The sequence below is a fragment of the Akebia trifoliata genome, chromosome 2, assembly GCF_017979445.1.
Source record: "Akebia trifoliata isolate Shusen 1 chromosome 2, ASM1797944v1, whole genome shotgun sequence".
Lineage (NCBI taxonomy): Eukaryota > Viridiplantae > Streptophyta > Magnoliopsida > Ranunculales > Lardizabalaceae > Akebia > Akebia trifoliata.
In genome coordinates this window covers 28,740,034-28,758,415 of record NC_141376.1, presented here as the reverse complement: position 1 = coordinate 28,758,415, position 18,382 = coordinate 28,740,034, and the positions used below count along the sequence as shown (strand labels likewise).

Genomic DNA, 18,382 nt, shown 5'->3' with positions numbered 1-18,382 from the left:
GTTGGTCGGAGTTTGTTAGGTTAATGACATATGGTAAGGTCATTCAATCAGTCCAAATCCCTAAAAATCAATTATTAGATCAAAAGTGCTTAAAATCTTGATAAGGAAAAATCCCAACAAAGAATAAATGTATGTAGAAGGGATATTGACTAGATACATTTTCAAATAATTAATTAAGATTTACCTTCTAAATTGGATGAGGGTCAAATTGGTAACAAGATCAAAATGGATCTGAAGGTTTCAGCTCTATAAATACATGGATAGAAACACTAAAAGATATGATTTTCTTCCCCCTTATTGTTACTCTGTCTTTTTTTATACTTAACATGACTTGGGCATCGATGAAGTTGTGTTTTAGGCACACTTAGAAGTTTGAAGGTTGCAGATATCAAGTGGTTCGTGAGAATTACAAAGTAGAGCAAGAAATTGCATCAATAACTCATATCATATAAAATCCTAAATCAAAAAAAAAAAAAATTTAGTCAAAAAAGAAAAAGAGAGAGCTTCTATTGACACCTAAACTTTTACCCTCATTCTCAACCCATTCATTTATTAAGTTTTTTTTATTCTTGATTTTTAATTGGGGTATAATAAGTAGTAGTTGGGTTGCTAATAACAGCTCTCTTTTATTATTATTCATGAGTAAACTAAGGTCGAAAAGGTGAATCATCAATTTGAAAGGAGTTGGTCTATTTGCATATACTGAAATGGCCAATTGCACCCACTTAAATGACTTTTGTAAAAGAGCAAATTATCATCTTATCCTTTTGTTATTACTTATTGCACACACCACCACCCATTGAATTAATAACTTGAAGCCCACTTCATGTTCTTTTTTCTCATACTTATCTCCTTTTGAGTTATGTGAGAAGTTGAATCAATGTAGATTAGGTTTTAGGATTTTTTGTCAAGTTATTTTATTTCTTTAAATTTTTTTATACTTTTTTGCATTTAATCATCTTCCTTGATGTGGGCGAAATAAATAATTTAGGTTGAAGTACATTTATTAGGTGTGTGCAGTAAGGTATTTTAAAGTTAAGGTGGGTGTATTTGATCATTTTGGTGTGTGAAAATAGATTGACCCATTTGAAAGTGCTAGTATCTCAAATATTCACTCCCCACCAAGCATTCAATCCTCACCATCAGCTAATTAGAGAAGTCGCCAAAAAGAAAAAAAAAAAAAAATCTCTATACTTGAGCAAAGCCATGGATCTAACGTAGAGACCTCAGATGAAGCTCCTCGCCTTTGACTTTGACTTCCTCTCCCTCACTCCAAAGTTCTCTTCTTCTTCTACTACAAACACTAATTCCTTCTACATAAAAGATAAACCAGCCTCCAGAGCCAAAACTTTAGGCGTAATTGAATTTTCTCCTCAAAATCAATTATCTTTAAACTCTTCAACATTATAACCCCCCCCTCTCTTTTTTGAAAAAACCTACCCCCTTCCCTTCCTTTTGAAGAAACCTACCTCAAGGTTGAAGATGAATGATTTTATTTTTTGAGTTGTGCTGGAGTGACCTCAAGATTAAGATTGTACCTCACATCACTTTCTTCCTAACATGGATGATTGTACCTCAAGATATGAGTGAAAAATGCATTTATGATTCGGATACACTTGCATGAAAGTGTGATGTGAGGTACAATCTTGAGGCCACTGGTCGATACTACTAGATTTTTTGGGGGAAGTGGAAGATAAGAGCATTTAACACTACGTTTGAATAGAGCTTCTTGAAGACTTCTGCTTCTGCTTTTGTGGGGAGCTAGCAAATATTTGGATAAATTTTTGCTTTTGAGCAGAGAGATTTTTATTCTTGCGGGGAGAGGTTTTTTACTCTTTATTGAAAAGTTCCAAAGACCTACTCTTCTACGGAGAGATTTTTTGCTCTTGTGGGGGGAATGATTGAACTTTTACTCTTGCATGGAGAGGTGTATTCAGACAAGCCCTAAGTCACTTTATATATTAACCTCCTGTACAAAACTTACGTGGAGGGGAGGATGTTATCAAATTTGAAAACATAGCGGGTATTCCTATTATTGAACAAAAAAGTGGAGGGGTATGTTTAAATCGCCAAATTTTCTTTAATAATGAGGAAAATCGGTTGAAGGTGAGGATATTTAAGTCATTTTCTTTTAAAAATCCAAGAGTACTAAGAGGCATGAAATCAGAGAAATGGGAAGATAAACCATGGATTCAATGCAGAGATCTCACATAAAGCTCCTCGCCTTCGACTTCCTCTCCCTCACACAAAAGCCCTCCTCTTCTTCTTCAGATCCTAATTCCTTGTATATAAAAGACAAACGAATCTCTAGAGCCGAAACCCTAGGCGTAGTTGTTACCCGAGAACTCAAACCAGACAAATTCATTAAATTCCTTATAGACGATGGCACTGGTTGCATTCCATGTATTCTTTGGCTCAACCATCTCAATTCTCCTTACTTCTCAAGGCGCAATCCCTCTGATCTTCGATTAATGGCGGAGATGGCGAACAATCACGCCTCACTCATCCAATTGGGTGTTCTCACTAGGGTTCGTGGTAAGATTACTGTGTACAGAGGTATGTTGCAGATTACTGTTTCGGATGTTTTTGTTGAGAGAGATCCCAATATGGAGATCTTGCATTGGTTGGATTGCATCAAGTTAGCCAAGAATTGTTACAATATTATCAGACCTACTGTAAATTTGTCCATACCCGCCTGAGTCATCTTGGGACCTTTCGTGAATGAGATGAGATGCCATGACCAAGTCACTCCCATTTCTTCGTCATTCTTGGTCAACAATCTAAGGACATGACTCGTACGAGTTATGAAACCGAGACTGAAAATCATGGATGACAGGGATCGAGAGTGTTTTTTTTTTCATTTTTCTTGTAGCTTGAATTGATTTGAGACTGAGTCAATTGAGTTTGAGTCAAATCAGTTGAGTTGTGAGCACTGTATATACTTGGTGGTTATTTGTTAGAGCCTTTTTTCCCAGGCTTTTCTAGCTTTTTGTCACGTTTGTTAGGGGTGTTTTTGCTTTTTTGACGTTTTTTTGGAGGTCAAAAATCCCATTTTCAAGAAGCAAGTTAGGGGTTGCTTTTGCGCGAGAGCTAATTCGAGAAAGCCTCCACTGAATGGGCTTTGGGTGAAATATCATTTTTACCCCTCTTATATTTCTAACATAAACAAAAAAAAAAAGAAGCTCCTCCTCTACCATTATCACACTCGATAAAAGCATAGAGCGGGAAAATCAAAAGGGGTTTAGGTCATGACCTTTAACAGATCTCCGTCCAAGTATCCGATCGAGTTTCTGTTTGTCTTCCATAGGTAAGAAAACGCGATTTCTTCATGTTGAACTCTATCTATATATTTTAGATATTTAAGAATGGGCTTGCAAGCCATGAACAATTGATAGATATTAATTCTGATAATGGTCTTGGTTAAATATCAGATCTGATTTCAGATCGTCGTCATTATCATCATACATGAGTTTTGATTTCAAGTTCGGACTCAATCTCAGGGGGACAATGTTGGGAGACAAAATTTGTCTTATATGACTTAAAAGTTTTGGATTGGACTGATTTTTGTGAGGATGATCTCTATGATGAGGAGATCATCCACACAAAAAATGAGCCTAATCTGAAACTTCTAACCTCATCAAAAATAATTTACAAATTGATGATAAAAATTGGGGGTTCATAAATTTTCAATTTTGTAAATCACAAAAAATCAGTCCAATCCAAAAATTTTAAGTCATATAAGATAAATTTTCTCTCTCAATGTTGTCCCCCCCTAAGATTGTTTGTTGAATGCGCCCCTCATCATAGAGATCATCCTCCCAAAAAATTTGCCGTTTTGAAACTTCTAATCCATACATCGTGGGTATCCTCACCCTTCGAGGGCTAATCCCGTGGTCACACCCACCACCCCCTCGGAAAGTCCTACGTGCAACAGGTTGAGTTGAGGGTCAACCGGACCCTAGTGGGTGGCCCCAAGAAATTCATAGTTTCGTGGGGTTTCGAGTGCTTAACCTACTCTTCCTAAGGAGCTTATCAAGGTTCTACTTGCCACTAGGCCAACTTTATGTACATATATAAATTCCATAATTTCTCATATTTTATTGGATTGGGCATTAAATGATTTAGAACCGACCTGATATTCTTATTGAAACCAAAATCCTTGATCAAAATCCGAAGATTGCAGATTGGAATGGATCAGATTTAATGTTTGATAGAATCCATTGACAACCCTAATGGCAAAGACAGATTAGAGACAACATCAAAATCATGATACTCTAGAGTCTTCATGAAAAAAGTACTATTCAAACATCTTAAGTCTTGGTCAAATGAATTCTGTCCCCCCATTCAGTTCTGTCTAGGAAACTTTCTTCAATTAAGACACGATGTGTATGTTTAATTTGACAATTAGTTGAGGGTGTGTTCATGGAGATAACCCATAAATGGAGAAAACAATTCTCAAAGCTAGTAGTCAAAAAATATTAATCAAGTAACATTCTTAAACTTAGATGGGTATTGCCCGGAGAGGTTCTGCCTTTTGTAAAGTTCACCCAAACTTTTTGTGCACACTCACATCTTCTGGTTTCATCGCATCTTCAAGCTTCCAACCAAATGAGTGGCGAAGCGAAGCCAACATCCAATGCACCATTCTGTATGCCAATGTCAATCCTGGACAAATCCGCTTACCTGAACCGAATGGGATGAACTCAAAATGTTGACCTCGAAAATCAATATCTGACCCCAAAAATCTATTGGGTATGAACGAATTGGGCTTTTCCCATATGTTAGGATCTCTATTGATAGCCCACACGTTCACTGGCACTTTCAACACTGGTTTCAGCTCTATGGGGAATTAAGAGTGGAGCCGCAAGGTTTCCTTAACAATTGCCTGTAAGTATGGGAATCAAGCAATATCTGACTCCTCTACGGGTTTGTTCTTGCCAATAGCTCTTTTGAGCTCCAATTGAGCCTTTTCCATCATATTCGGATGGCGGAGTAGCTCTGCATTGTCCATTCCAATGTGCTTGAGCTTGTATCTGTTCCCCTGATAAATATGTCCTGCATACCTCGTTTTACATTAGTATATGTTTATGTGCCAATGTTATGGCCAACACGTTTTGACCTACATGGGTAGAATTTTTGGAATGGGCTGATTTTTGGTCTAGATAAACTTTATCATGAGGAGATCATCCTCACAAAAAATCAGCTCATTCTGAAACTTCTAACCCCATGCTTATGAGTTGAAGAATCGTGAACCATCCTTTTTTTTTTGTTAACCTCTTTTGATGGGGTTAGAAGATTCAGAATGGATTGATTTTTGGTGAGGATTTCCTCACCTAATCGTTGGCATCCGAACGGCTCCCTATCCATATATATATATATATATATATATATATATATATATATATATATATATATATATATATATATATATATATATATATATATATATATATATATATAAATGTTCATCATCACAAAAATCAGCCCATTCTAAAACCTCTAATTTCATCAAAAGTGATTTACAAATTAACAGTAAAAATTAATGGTCCACGTTTCTTTAACTTGTAAACCACTTTTGATGGCGTTAGAAACTCTAAAATGAGCTGATTTTTTGTGAGGATGATCTCCTCACATAAAGGACAAGATGTTGGCTACCAATGTTGGTTTTTATTGTTGGCGATTGAACCTGATCCTATATATATATATGTGGGTAGCGTTCGTTAGCCAAAGTTTTGTTCTATATGGCTAAAAGTTTTCGAATAGGTTGACTTTTTGTGATGATGATCTCTATGGTGAGGAGATAATTCTCACTAAAAAAGCAGCCCATTTCGAAACTTCTAACCCCATTAAAAGTGATTCACAAATTAATGTTAGAAATTGACAATCTATGATTCTTTAACTTGTAAATTGGGGTTAGAAGTTTTACAATGATCTGATTTTTTGTGAGGATGACCTCCTCACCATAGTGATCATCCTTACAAAAAATCAGCTCATTCAAAAGCTTCTAACCCATATAAGACAAAATACTTTGGCTATTTTATTGGTTCTTGAATCTGATCTTATAAAAAGTTTCCAATTGGACTGATTTTTTGTGAGGATGATGTCTATGGTGAGGCGATCATCATCACAAAAAGTCAGCCTAGTCTGAACCTTTTAACTCTATCAAAAGTGATTTAGAATTGTGGACCGTTGTTTTTTATCATTAATTTGTCGACCACTTTTGATGGGGTTAAAAGTTTCAAATAGGGCTAATTTTTTGTGAGATGATCTACACACCATAGAGATTATCCTCATAAAACATCAGTCCAATCCAAAACTTTTAAATCATATAAGACAAATTTTGGCTCCCAACATTGGCTGCCGAACACTAACACACACAAACACACTTTTATCAATAATGTGTCATGTTAGACATGTTTTCTTATAAGCGAATAAAAATCGTTTAGCTATGTCCCCAAATCTTTGGGTTAAAAGTCTTCAATAATAATGAAATGTTGAAAATGATATAGCTTCTATTGGCAACCCAACTTTTACTTCTTATACCCTAATTAAAATAAAAAATTAAGTTAGTGATTGAGAATAAGTGAAAGTTGGAGTGCCAACAGAAACTCTTTTTTTTTTCCTTTTATTTATTTATAATTTCTATTTATTAAATTTAGGATTTTATATGAGATTAATCCTAATTGTAAACAACTGCTGAAATTGTTTGAATGTGTTATAATACTTTGTAAAATGGAAGTAATAACTTAAATCAAACTTTTGTAATGTTTGAGTGGTTTGTTTTAATCTTTAATTATGGTGATAAATAATTTAAGAATCAGGGTGTAATAAATAAAAGTTGGGGTGTCAATGGCAGTTCTCTGAAAGTAAAATGATTAAAATTTCAAACATTTTATTTTTTATTATTTTTATCTCTATATGTCCTATCGCTTTCCATCCACCATCTCTAAGACCTGATTAAAGCCACATATTTGTTACGAACCTAATCATTTTTAAATCTAATCCATACTAAGCAAATACTTATTGTGTCTGAATTCGTGATCTTCTAGTTCAAATAAACTAAAAAGAATCCTTGAAGGACGTCTGATTGTTTAAATTGAACATTACTGATCAACTCAAATCAAGATAGACATTGAATGCTTGTGGAAGTGCATACTAGTTAGGTTGTCTTCCTACCAAACTACTTTCAATGTACAGCATTAGGTAGAGCTGTAAATGGATGGGTTCGGACTGGGCTTCGTTGAGCTCTAATCCAGCTCTAAAGAGAGGGGTATAGCTAAAGACCAGTCTATACTCGGGCCTAAGTTGACTAAGCCCGAACCCAATCCTAACTAATATAAGCTGGGCTCACACGGATTTTGGGGTTCCATAAAAAAAAAAAATTAATTTTATGCATTTTTTTTTAATCATATGTACCATTTGAAAACTTTTTTCTAATAAGTACAGGGATCCAATATTTTTATAAGAAAACACAATATTTATATAAGCACCAATCTTGCCCGACAAACGCCAGTTTTTACTTTTCCAAAAATTACATTGCTAAAAATAATGACCTAAAAAAATATAATAAATAAATAAAAATTATTTTTACCTTAGTAATTACGACAACGGGTTCCCTTAGAGCTGGTGGAGAGCGTCCTTGTGTGAGTTTTCTTATTTTTTCTCTTTCATTAGATTTGTTTTCGATTTTCAAGTTGAGGTATCCTCCTCCTAGATCTGAGTTTTTTTTTTTTTTTTTTTCTAATTTTTTGGATGCTTTTTGAAAGATTTCTGGGTGTTTTTGGAGGGTTTTTTTTGGTGTTTTTTAAACAAAGACTAGGGTTTAGATGTTAGGTTGAGAGTTGATGCTTCTAATTTAGGATTTTGGGAAGGCTGGGAGAAGTTTCTGACCTCTCTTTCTTAGGCTTTATTTTTACCTACGAGATTGAGTTGTAGATGCTCCTATTTATAGAGTTACCATTTAAAATTTGGCTCGTGGGCTTAATTATTTGATTTTAATTGTTTAAAAATTTAATTTAATTTATTAAGATTTTATTTTATGTTAATTTATGTTTTAATTATTAATTTCAAAATTTTGAATTTTTAAGATTGAAAAATTATCATTTTGCCCCTGACGAGGACTTTGTGTTGAGAGGTCATTTTGAGATGTTTTGAAATCAGTTTTTCATAAGGAATTTACTAAGAGTATCGGTTTAATATCATTTATAGATTTTTGATGTAAAATAATCGTGAATCCTATGAAGGGCATTTTTGTAATTTTGTCAAATATTGTGAAAATTGGCGAAACGATTTATTTGATTTTTATTTGTTGTTTTATGTGTTCGAAAGGATTTTCCTAAGTGTAATGTAGGCTCTATGGATGTTTTGATATTTTTGGTAATTTGATCATTTTTTAGTGATTTTTTTCGTAAAACTTCTTTTTGTCTAAAAATGATGATTTCTATGCCTTTGGGTCATATTTTTTTAACGTAGCGTAGTGTCTAAAGTTTTGTTTGCTTGAAATACCTCATCTAAATTTTTGAAAGATATTTTGTAACAAATAAAAAATATTGGAATATTCATCCATCATTGGGAATCGTTTCAATTAGGTTGACGAATTGATTAATCAGGCAAGTGCGAAAATGGGGTGTCTACATTAGCAAGTACCATGTTGGCACAAGGAAGGAGGGGACAAGACTGACTTCAGACCCGTAAGACAGAGTCCATTAGTACCGTTTACCGGATTTTGACCACGTAGTGGGGATGGGGGTTTGTTACCATTTTATAAGGTTTGTTAGACTATGCATCTTTCAAAGTGTTGTTATGAATAGTTGGTTGTTCCCATTCTTGAACTTTGCTGTAATAAACAAAGTCACTTGCAACAACCTATCAATCTCATGGAGTCATACACGGAAAGACCTTTTCAAATATTGCTATCTTTAAAATGCATTAGGAACATCAATCGATCAAAGAAGGGAAACAAATTATTTTTTCTTCATATCATCTAATTTTGATGGCAATGTTTAAACAAACTTCAATTTGAAGGTGATTATATTCTCCAAGGTCAAAATTATTTATGACGCATAGTAGATAAATGACCATATTTCTAGAGAAGGTAGGTTCTTATCCTTTCACTGTTTTTTATTTCCTTGAACATATTTTGGACATTCTTTGAACTTGATTTGTGAGAAATTAAAAATGTAGAGATCATGCCATCTATAGTCGATCTAAAGGTTGAATCAAGATGGTTGTTCATCCAAAAGGAAAAGGTAAGTTAAGCGGATATGTGAAAGATGAATCGTTATGTGCATCTTGCATAGTCTGTTTGGTACACGTGACACGCAATAGTGAAACCATTTGAGATGCCACCTAGAATATCATGCATTCCATATTAGGATTCAAGTTAGGTGTCATAAGAGTTTTACGTTTACCATTTTATAAATTTCTTGCAATAATCCTTTGATCATACAATGGAATGTGATGGGTTGGATGATTTTTGCAGGAACTTTGGATTTCTATTTGGTTCTTCTGAGGAAGGAAGCTCTACTATTGTTTATATACTAACTATTTGATAAAATGTCCAAGAGAAGTTTTCTCTTAATGCTAAACAAAAGCTTCTTTCTTTGTAATTTTCAATTTGTATCTGCCTAGAAGTCTAGAACTCATAATCATTATCTTATTAATTTTTTTTTTTCATTTTCACAATTTGGGTGTCATAAAATTTTGGATTCTCGATCTCTCGTATTATCAATCTTAGGTCTACTATTTTTATAGTCAAAAGTGTACAAGAAATTTAGGGGTCTAATTTATAGCTTTGTCTTTGTGGTTAATCTTTGGTTTTTATTAGAAGATGCTTGCTACTCCACATTTTTAGGGTCTTTCTTTTTAGTTATTTTGGTTTTGAGTGCTTTTATTTATTTAGTTTTTAGTTCCTCACCTAAAAATATTAGGAAAAACTACATAGGTGGGAGTTGTTTAATTTTCTCCGCAATCAAATCTATTCACATCAGGAAAAACTACATAGGTGGGAGTTGTTTAATTTTCTCCGCAATCAAATCTATTCACATCACTTCCAAGAGTCTTTTGGGTATGCTGCTTTATTTAGCCTTAATTTTTTATTTATAGGAAAGTTGTATCATACAAGTTAGTTACTAGATACAACCACGTGCAACACAACCTGGTACTAATACAAATGAAAATAAACTCAGGCTTGGATTGGTATAGCTCGGAGAGGCTCTGCCTTTTGTAAAGTTAGCCCAAACTTTTCTTTCACACTCACTTCCTCTGACTTTATGCCTTCTTCAAACTTCCAACCAAATGAGTGGAGAAGTGATGCCAACATCAAGTGAATCATTCGGTATGCCAATGGCAATCCTGGACAAATTCGTCTTCCTGCACCGAATGGGATGAGCTCGAAATCTCGGCCTCTAAAATCGATGTCTGACCCCAAAAATCTATCAGGCATGAATGAATTGGGCTTTTCCCATATGTTAGGGTCTCTGCCGATAGCCCACACATTCACCAAAACTTGTGCATGCTTTGGCACAGTGAATCCACATATTTCTACTTCGGTTTCAGTTCTACGAGGAATTAAGAGTGGAACGGGTGGGTGTAGACGCAATGTTTCCTTAATGATTGCTTGTAAGTAAGGGAGTCGAGCAATATCTGACTCCTCCACGGGCTTGTTCTTGCCAATATTCTGTTCAAGCTCCAATCGAGCATTTTCCATTATATTCGGGTGGCGGAGTAGCTCTGTCATTGCCCATTCCAATGTGCTTGAGCTTGTGTCTGTTCCTGCAACAAATATATCCTGCATAAATCATTTTACATTAGAATGTCTAGTTCATGTTTAGGGCTTTCCTATGACTTATCTACATAACTAATGGACCATATTAGATGTGTGTACGAATAACAGAAAATGTGGATTATGATATTTTTTTTGTGTAGTAACAAGATTTGTTTCAACCTTAAGAATTATCAGTTAAAAATGTGAAAATGACCTTTAATCATTATCACTTAAACATGCAAATGAGGGAGAGATGAATTGCAAGTGGGAAATTTTGAGTTGGAAGGAAAAAAGGGAGAAGTTTATATTTTTAGTCTCTAATATACAAATTAAAAATGATCTAAATGCATTTGTTTCAACCTCAAGAATTTATCTATTTTAACCTTCAAACCTCAAGAACAAGATATTGTTTTGGTAAAAATAGTAGATCATGAAATTTTAGGTAACAAGGGTTATTCATAAGGAGTTAATTCAAGATGGATTGAGGATGAGTTGAATCTTTACTATTATAGCGAGAGAAGGCAAGTAAGTATCACTACATGAAAACTAGAAAATTCGACAAAAAATTTTGACGGGCCAAGGCCCATGAATTTTAGAAAGTGACTTTTGACGTTCTAGGACCATCGAAATTCTTGATGTTCCTAGATTTGATGACTTAGAGCTGTCGAATTTCTCTCATCCTTCATTAATTTGATGGTTTCGACTTGTCGAAAAAAAAAATTGACAATAAAAAATTCGACGCCAATTCGACCTCTTGACTGTCGAATTTTATGAAATTTGATGGCCAAGGCCATCAAATTTGAGCTTTTTTCACATTGTGTATGTTTTGACGCCAAATTTGGAATCCCACAAATGCCACCACCTTTTCCATTAGTCATTGTGGGGGAAATTCTCAAACATGGACACGTGGCTTGAATGAAGCCCAGAAGTATGGACTTGAAGCTCGGATAGACTGCTATGTGTGCCCACTTGGATAGACTCGTCGGATGTACGGACACCAGCTCGAACCTGCACTACCAATCCATCAAGTAGCACGGATGGCTTACTCCGTGGATATCAGGCGTCAGTGTAGGTCGGCAGAACGAGGCTGACAGATGTGCTATTGATTGACAACTCTAACAACCCACCTCATGACAGGTCAGCTCTGATTATCCAAAATTGATAGGGCAGTTGCAACTACTCCTGCAGCTGACATGTCAGAGAGTGAGCTAACTGCCCTGGGTCACTTCAAAAATGACACAGAAAATAATCAAGTTGGATACTTATAAAAGGAAGATGACCATGGGTAAATGGGAGGTTCGAATTCTTCTTCTTTCTAAACTAAATTAAGATTGATCAACTTTCATAATGTCTAACTTGATTGTCGAAGTGGGCTAATTCTCATAATGTCTAACTTGATCGTCGAAGTGGGCTAATTCGCAGGTCCGCCTGAGCAAAGAGAGAGGAAAAGTGTAGAGCAAATTCTAGCATCTACAATTTGGCGCCATCTGTAGGATATTTACAAGGAGAAAAACGACCAAAATGGGAAGAGTTAGAGGTGAAACACGCGGAGAGCCATCAAATCCCTTACCAGCAGATTCAAACTTACTCACAGAGATGAGGGAGGAAATGAGCAGGGGTTTGGAGAAGCAGAATAATGAGATAACGAATATAAGGAGGGAGAATGAGGAACTCAGGCGAAGACTGGGCGGAGCGCGCGAAAATTGAAGAGGCCCAAGTGTAGAACAGAGCAGAGATCATATTGTTCGAACAACGTGGATAGAGGCAGATTGGACTGAAGATTCAACAGCAGTAAAAACGCAGCAGGGAAGCTCAGAAGTCAAGGACCTAATGACAAGGAAGGAAGTGGAGGTAATGTTAAGGCGGAGGGATGAGGAACTTGCATGTGGGAAGGACCCCGCTCAGAAGGTGAGGAACGCAATCTGGGAGCTCAAGGGGACACTGTTCTCACCAATGATAATGAGTTCGGAACCCCCAAGAGTGTTCCATACACCGAAGTTTGAGACCTATGACGAAACAAGGGACCCCATGGACCATATCCTTCACTACAGAAGGCAGATGGTGCTGTACCAGAATGATTGACTCGTTGCTCTGCAAGCTATTCCCCTCAACGTTGAAGCATGGAGCAATGACGTGGTTCCAGGCGTTGCCAGCTGGGTCAATCATTAACAGGGAGGCTGTCGTAGGTCACCCAGCTGTAGTCTATTGCTGTCACAAGCCACCGCCGGTCTTCCAATAGGTATATGGTGCTGTTAAAGGTCCCCAAGCAGCCACCAACACTGTTGCCGTCCACCAAATAGTCACCAAACTGTTGTTGCAGGCCACCGCAGGCTAGGGATAGATAAAATTTTTTTTTATTGACAGGCAGAAAACCCTATGATAGGGTATACACACAGCACAGAAAATCGTACCATATGAAAACGGGAACAATCCTTATCGCAACATGCAATTAAGGGATCATGAATTAAAAAAAAAAGAAACCCCCGAAGGGGAGACCTTACAACGAAGTTGCTACTAAGTTATTAAGTTTCAAGGTTTAGAGGTGATGATGAAGGAAGCAAAAGAAGAGAGGAGAAGGGAGGTCGATGGATCCTTTTTGGCTCTGATACCAAGAAGAATTGTAGAAAGGAATTGTCAAGTCTCTAATTAAGAGCTTGGCAGATATTTATACTAATAAAAAGGTGAATGGACATAAATGTCCTTACATAGGTGAATGGACATAAATGTCCTTACATAGGTGAATGGGCATAAATGCCCTTACATAGGTGAATGGACATAAATGCCCTTACACATAAATAAAAGAATTAGACTACTACTATCTACTATTTTCCAATAATTATGAAGAACAAAAAGCATTCAATTTTGTATTCCCAATTGATTTTGAGGTATATGTCATCAAGTCAATTATCTTGTAGAAATTCCAAGACACGAAGGTCCGAGATGCTATTGGTGATGACATCATCATTCACTTCAAGATCCAAATGGTCTACAAGACATGTGTTAAGATGGATGTAATTGTTTCCTATGCGATTTGGGATCCGACCTTTTGAGGATAAGGTCAATTTCAAGAGAGGTGGAATGCTACGTACCTAGATTATAGTAACAGGGAGTACATTAATAGTATAGATCATGTTACATAATACTATTGCTAGTTGATATTTAAATCAGGATTAGGATTCTTAGTGGAGATTTGGATTATGATTAGGATTGGATAAGGATTAATTTTGATTTAATTAGGATTAGGATTAGTTGGTTTTATCTATAAATACTTCACGTATTTTGGTTTTGCGAATTTGCGAATCAATGAGAAATTAATCAAAAAATCCTTTTGGGTTTAGGAGATTGACCATCTTGAATTGGTTGAGGCCCGATCTGCCTCTAATTAGATCAATCTCTAACCTCATTCACTTTTTTTCTTTATTTTGTGGTTTGATCATCACAATACGATCTTAGGATCGTATCATTGGTCTTGTTAGATAGTTAACTGAATAACCTTTCAAATGACACAAATATCAATCTAATATGACAAATTTTAACCCCTCAAAATTAGCCCTAAAGAAGATTGACGTAAATAATACTTTGGCTCATAGATGACTCCTAAAATAATAAAAAACCAAATAAACAGAAGATTCTTACATCTCTAAAATTTATCCAACCCATTAATGGGCTACAAAATCTACTAAATAATGATCCATCATATTTGATATCCCCATCAGATGCCAAATGCAAGTAGTGTACTAGTAATGGGCAAGGTAGAGGAATTCTTATTTGAGGGCAACATGGGGGTATTTGTTTTAAGGGAATTGGATTGGCTTTGAGGATTTTTTGTTAGACTGGGACTTGTTTTGTTCATCTTGAAGGTTTTATAGCTTGTAAACCTTTTTTTGTTTCTGCTTCTTGTCTATTGTTTGCTGGTAGGCTATGTTGATGTCCTATTTGTTTAAGCTTCTTAATACATAAATGTTTTTACCTATTAAAAAAGAAATGAAAATGATTGATTAGGTTTACAAGTAGATGCCAACTTGGTAAGTTGGTTAAGTCCTTGAATGGTAACCGCATATTTGGGATCACAAAATCCCACCTTCACCCTTATGTCTATCAGGAACTAAAAGAGAAGAAAATGGTTAAACATAAGCAACATAAAGTAAATTTGATTTTTTTTTTTTAAAGTTGAGGGGAAGCAGAAGTATTTTCATTGAATTTTGACTGTCATTTACTTCTCACAGAGGATGACGGAGAACAGCGCCGCGGCAGTGACAAATGCACCAACACCTCAAAGATTTGAAAGGTTGCAGACCCTTGAAATAGAGCACAAGGACGCTCTCGAAAGAGCTGTGTCCTTGAACGTCCCTCATGCCGTGACACCAGAGGAACCGGCCAGAGATGCAGACGCTATGGCTCGTCATAGTTCAGATACAGAAAGCTCTCACACGACATCAAAGTCCAGTGATGGAGGAACTAAATGGGATCTTCTAGTTGAGAAGCTTTTCAACAGAAGTGAGTCGGGTGAATTTCTTCTAAAGGAGGATGTTGTTCCCAGATGAATGCTGATTCTTCCTTTTTTTTATTTTGCGGTTGAGTACATCTTTCTTTGGCCCTTTTTATTTATTTATTTAAATTTTCATTATGCACATATCTTTTCATATAAAATGAAAACTGGTGTGCCCAGCCTTACCCCAGGTTGTCTACCAGAAAGTTGAAAAAAAGAGAGATTCATCTCTGTTGGAGAGAGATGATGTGATCTTTAATGTTTTTGTGGGGGCGTTCATGTTCTACCACGTTTCAATACAAACCAATTTCAGAGATACTGATTGTTATTTATTGTAGCATTTGAAGGTATTTCTCTGTATAAAACATTCAACTATCATTTTTGAATCACAGCACTTGTCTTTATGTGTGCTTCATTTTGTTAGATTCCTCAGCGTTTTTTTGGATTTCCATTTTCATATGTTGAAGAGGCCAAAATTTCCTTAATTCTTAGAGAAGTGCTGAAATATCATGTTTTAAAGTTACAAGTGTTACTGATTTTGAATATGAGGTAGAAAAGATGATGTAAGTATGGGGAAAATGAGATTAGAGAAGGTGAAGTTTCTGTTCTCAGAGTCACTATTCACAGATTCTCTTCTTTAACTTCTTATATTAATAATTAGTTTCCAACCAAACGTGGGAATGATATACATCATGAGTTAAAACAAGTTCCAACACTTCCCCTTAAAGTGAAATTCAATCGATTGGAGTGGATTGCTTTCGGTGGCTAATGTGATTGAATGAATGGAGTTGTTAGAATGTTGTTTACCAAATTTTTTTTTTCCGCAACAAAATGAAAATCTACCTCAAAGTCCTTTATTTTTTTTTTTATGAAAGATGGGATTATTCGCAATAAATGAGACTGTCTCATAATCAATGGTTTTAACTTCAAATGTATTTCCCTTTTGAATCCCAATTCTTCCATGAAAGATCGGAGCTATATTAGCTCATAAACAATATGAGATACTCTATATTTAGCTTCTTGGACCTTACAACCACATGTTTCTTATTTGTTTATATAACAAGATTATTCAGGAGTGAATCTTCTATTAGGAGATTCAACTCAACCAACATTTTGATTGGGTAGAAAAAATCGTTGAAATCTATGGATTCAAGATGAGCTCGAAGATATAGATTTTTGGGGAAAAAGAAGTATTTTTTCTTCTTCTTTGAATATAATGAGTAAAATATAGGTACTGATTTAATAGGAGGAGATTTAAGTCATTTTATTAGAGATGCTATTGGCACCCCAAGTTTTACTTATTATACCCTAATTTCTTAAATTAGTAATCAGACCTCAATTAAAGATTAAAACACACTCTTCTAACTTTATCAAGGTTTGGCTGAAATTATAATCTTATCATTACAAAACATTATGACATTCGTTCAAACAATTTCAATAGCTGTTTACAATTATATTAGGCTCATTTGGATCTTTTTTGTTGGATACCAAGAGATGACACGTCGCACCTAGTGATTCAAGTTATGCATGAAGATCCGAGATAACTCATTTGAAGGTAAGCTCGTCTGCAAATCAATCATGGGTTTGGACCTCGGTTGGTCGGAGTTTGTTAGGTTAATGACATATGGTAAGGTCATTCAATCAGTCCAAATCCCTAAAAATCAATTATTAGATCAAAAGTGCTTAAAATCTTGATAAGGAAAAATCCCAACAAAGAATAAATGTATGTAGAAGGGATATTGACTAGATACATTTTCAAATAATTAATTAAGATTTACCTTCTAAATTGGATGAGGGTCAAATTGGTAACAAGATCAAAATGGATCTGAAGGTTTCAGCTCTATAAATACATGGATAGAAACACTAAAAGATATGATTTTCTTCCCCCTTATTGTTACTCTGTCTTTTTTTATACTTAACATGACTTGGGCATCGATGAAGTTGTGTTTTAGGCACACTTAGAAGTTTGAAGGTTGCAGATATCAAGTGGTTCGTGAGAATTACAAAGTAGAGCAAGAAATTGCATCAATAACTCATATCATATAAAATCCTAAATCAAAAAGAAAAAAAAAATTTAGTCAAAAAAGAAAAAGAGAGAGCTTCTATTGACACCTAAACTTTTACCCTCATTCTCAACCCATTCATTTATTAAGTTTTTTTTATTCTTGATTTTTAATTGGGGTATAATAAGTAGTAGTTGGGTTGCTAATAACAGCTCTCTTTTATTATTATTCATGAGTAAACTAAGGTCGAAAAGGTGAATCATCAATTTGAAAGGAGTTGGTCTATTTGCATATACTGAAATGGCCAATTGCACCCACTTAAATGACTTTTGTAAAAGAGCAAATTATCATCTTATCCTTTTGTTATTACTTATTGCACACACCACCACCCATTGAATTAATAACTTGAAGCCCACTTCATGTTCTTTTTTCTCATACTTATCTCCTTTTGAGTTATGTGAGAAGTTGAATCAATGTAGATTAGGTTTTAGGATTTTTTGTCAAGTTATTTTATTTCTTTAAATTTTTTTATACTTTTTTGCATTTAATCATCTTCCTTGATGTGGGCGAAATAAATAATTTAGGTTGAAGTACATTTATTAGGTGTGTGCAGTAAGGTATTTTAAAGTTAAGGTGGGTGTATTTGATCATTTTGGTGTGTGAAAATAGATTGACCCATTTGAAAGTGCTAGTATCTCAAATATTCACTCCCCACCAAGCATTCAATCCTCACCATCAGCTAATTAGAGAAGTCGCCAAAAAGAAAAAAAAAAAAAAATCTCTATACTTGAGCAAAGCCATGGATCTAACGTAGAGACCTCAGATGAAGCTCCTCGCCTTTGACTTTGACTTCCTCTCCCTCACTCCAAAGTTCTCTTCTTCTTCTACTACAAACACTAATTCCTTCTACATAAAAGATAAACCAGCCTCCAGAGCCAAAACTTTAGGCGTAATTGAATTTTCTCCTCAAAATCAATTATCTTTAAACTCTTCAACATTATAACCCCCCCCTCTCTTTTTTGAAAAAACCTACCCCCTTCCCTTCCTTTTGAAGAAACCTACCTCAAGGTTGAAGATGAATGATTTTATTTTTTGAGTTGTGCTGGAGTGACCTCAAGATTAAGA

General features: G+C 35.2%; 2 protein-coding genes and 1 long non-coding RNA gene across 3 annotated transcripts; 2 read left to right on the top strand and 1 right to left on the bottom strand.

Annotated features, from left to right (window-relative positions):
* Positions 1–2,119: 2,119 nt before the first annotated feature.
* Positions 2,120–9,684, top strand: LOC147410054 (CST complex subunit STN1-like). Its single transcript, XM_086432245.1, has 2 exons — positions 2,120–2,556; positions 9,482–9,684. Exons 1-2 carry the CDS (start codon positions 2,187–2,189, stop codon positions 9,541–9,543), a joined length of 432 nt encoding a protein of 143 aa, XP_086288371.1. The 5' UTR covers positions 2,120–2,186; the 3' UTR covers positions 9,544–9,684.
* A 366-nt stretch (positions 9,685–10,050) lies between these two features.
* On the bottom strand, positions 10,051–10,828 carry LOC147410053 (geraniol 8-hydroxylase-like). Its single transcript, XM_086432243.1, has one exon. The coding sequence runs from the start codon at positions 10,793–10,795 to the stop codon at positions 10,184–10,186; it is 612 nt and encodes a 203-aa protein (XP_086288369.1). The 5' UTR covers positions 10,796–10,828; the 3' UTR covers positions 10,051–10,183.
* A 2,138-nt stretch (positions 10,829–12,966) lies between these two features.
* LOC147410052 (uncharacterized) lies at positions 12,967–15,666 on the top strand. The gene is made up of 2 exons (XR_015175582.1): positions 12,967–13,446; positions 13,503–15,666. It is a non-coding gene; the product is annotated as an uncharacterized LOC147410052 (long non-coding RNA).
* The last annotated feature ends 2,716 nt before the right edge of the window (positions 15,667–18,382 follow it).

What these genes read in the sequence shown, in the direction of transcription:
- LOC147410054 (XM_086432245.1), top strand. Translation starts at nt 2,187, where the DNA reads ATGGATTCAATGCAGAGATCTCACATAAAGCTCCTCGCCTTCGACTTC. An exon ending in TAAGATTACTGTGTACAGAG is followed by an intron (nt 2,557 to 9,481) that starts GTATGTTGCAGA and finishes TGATTTTTGCAG; the next exon opens with GAACTTTGGATTTCTATTTG.
- LOC147410053 (XM_086432243.1), bottom strand. Translation starts at nt 10,795, where the DNA reads ATGCAGGATATATTTGTTGCAGGAACAGACACAAGCTCAAGCACATTG.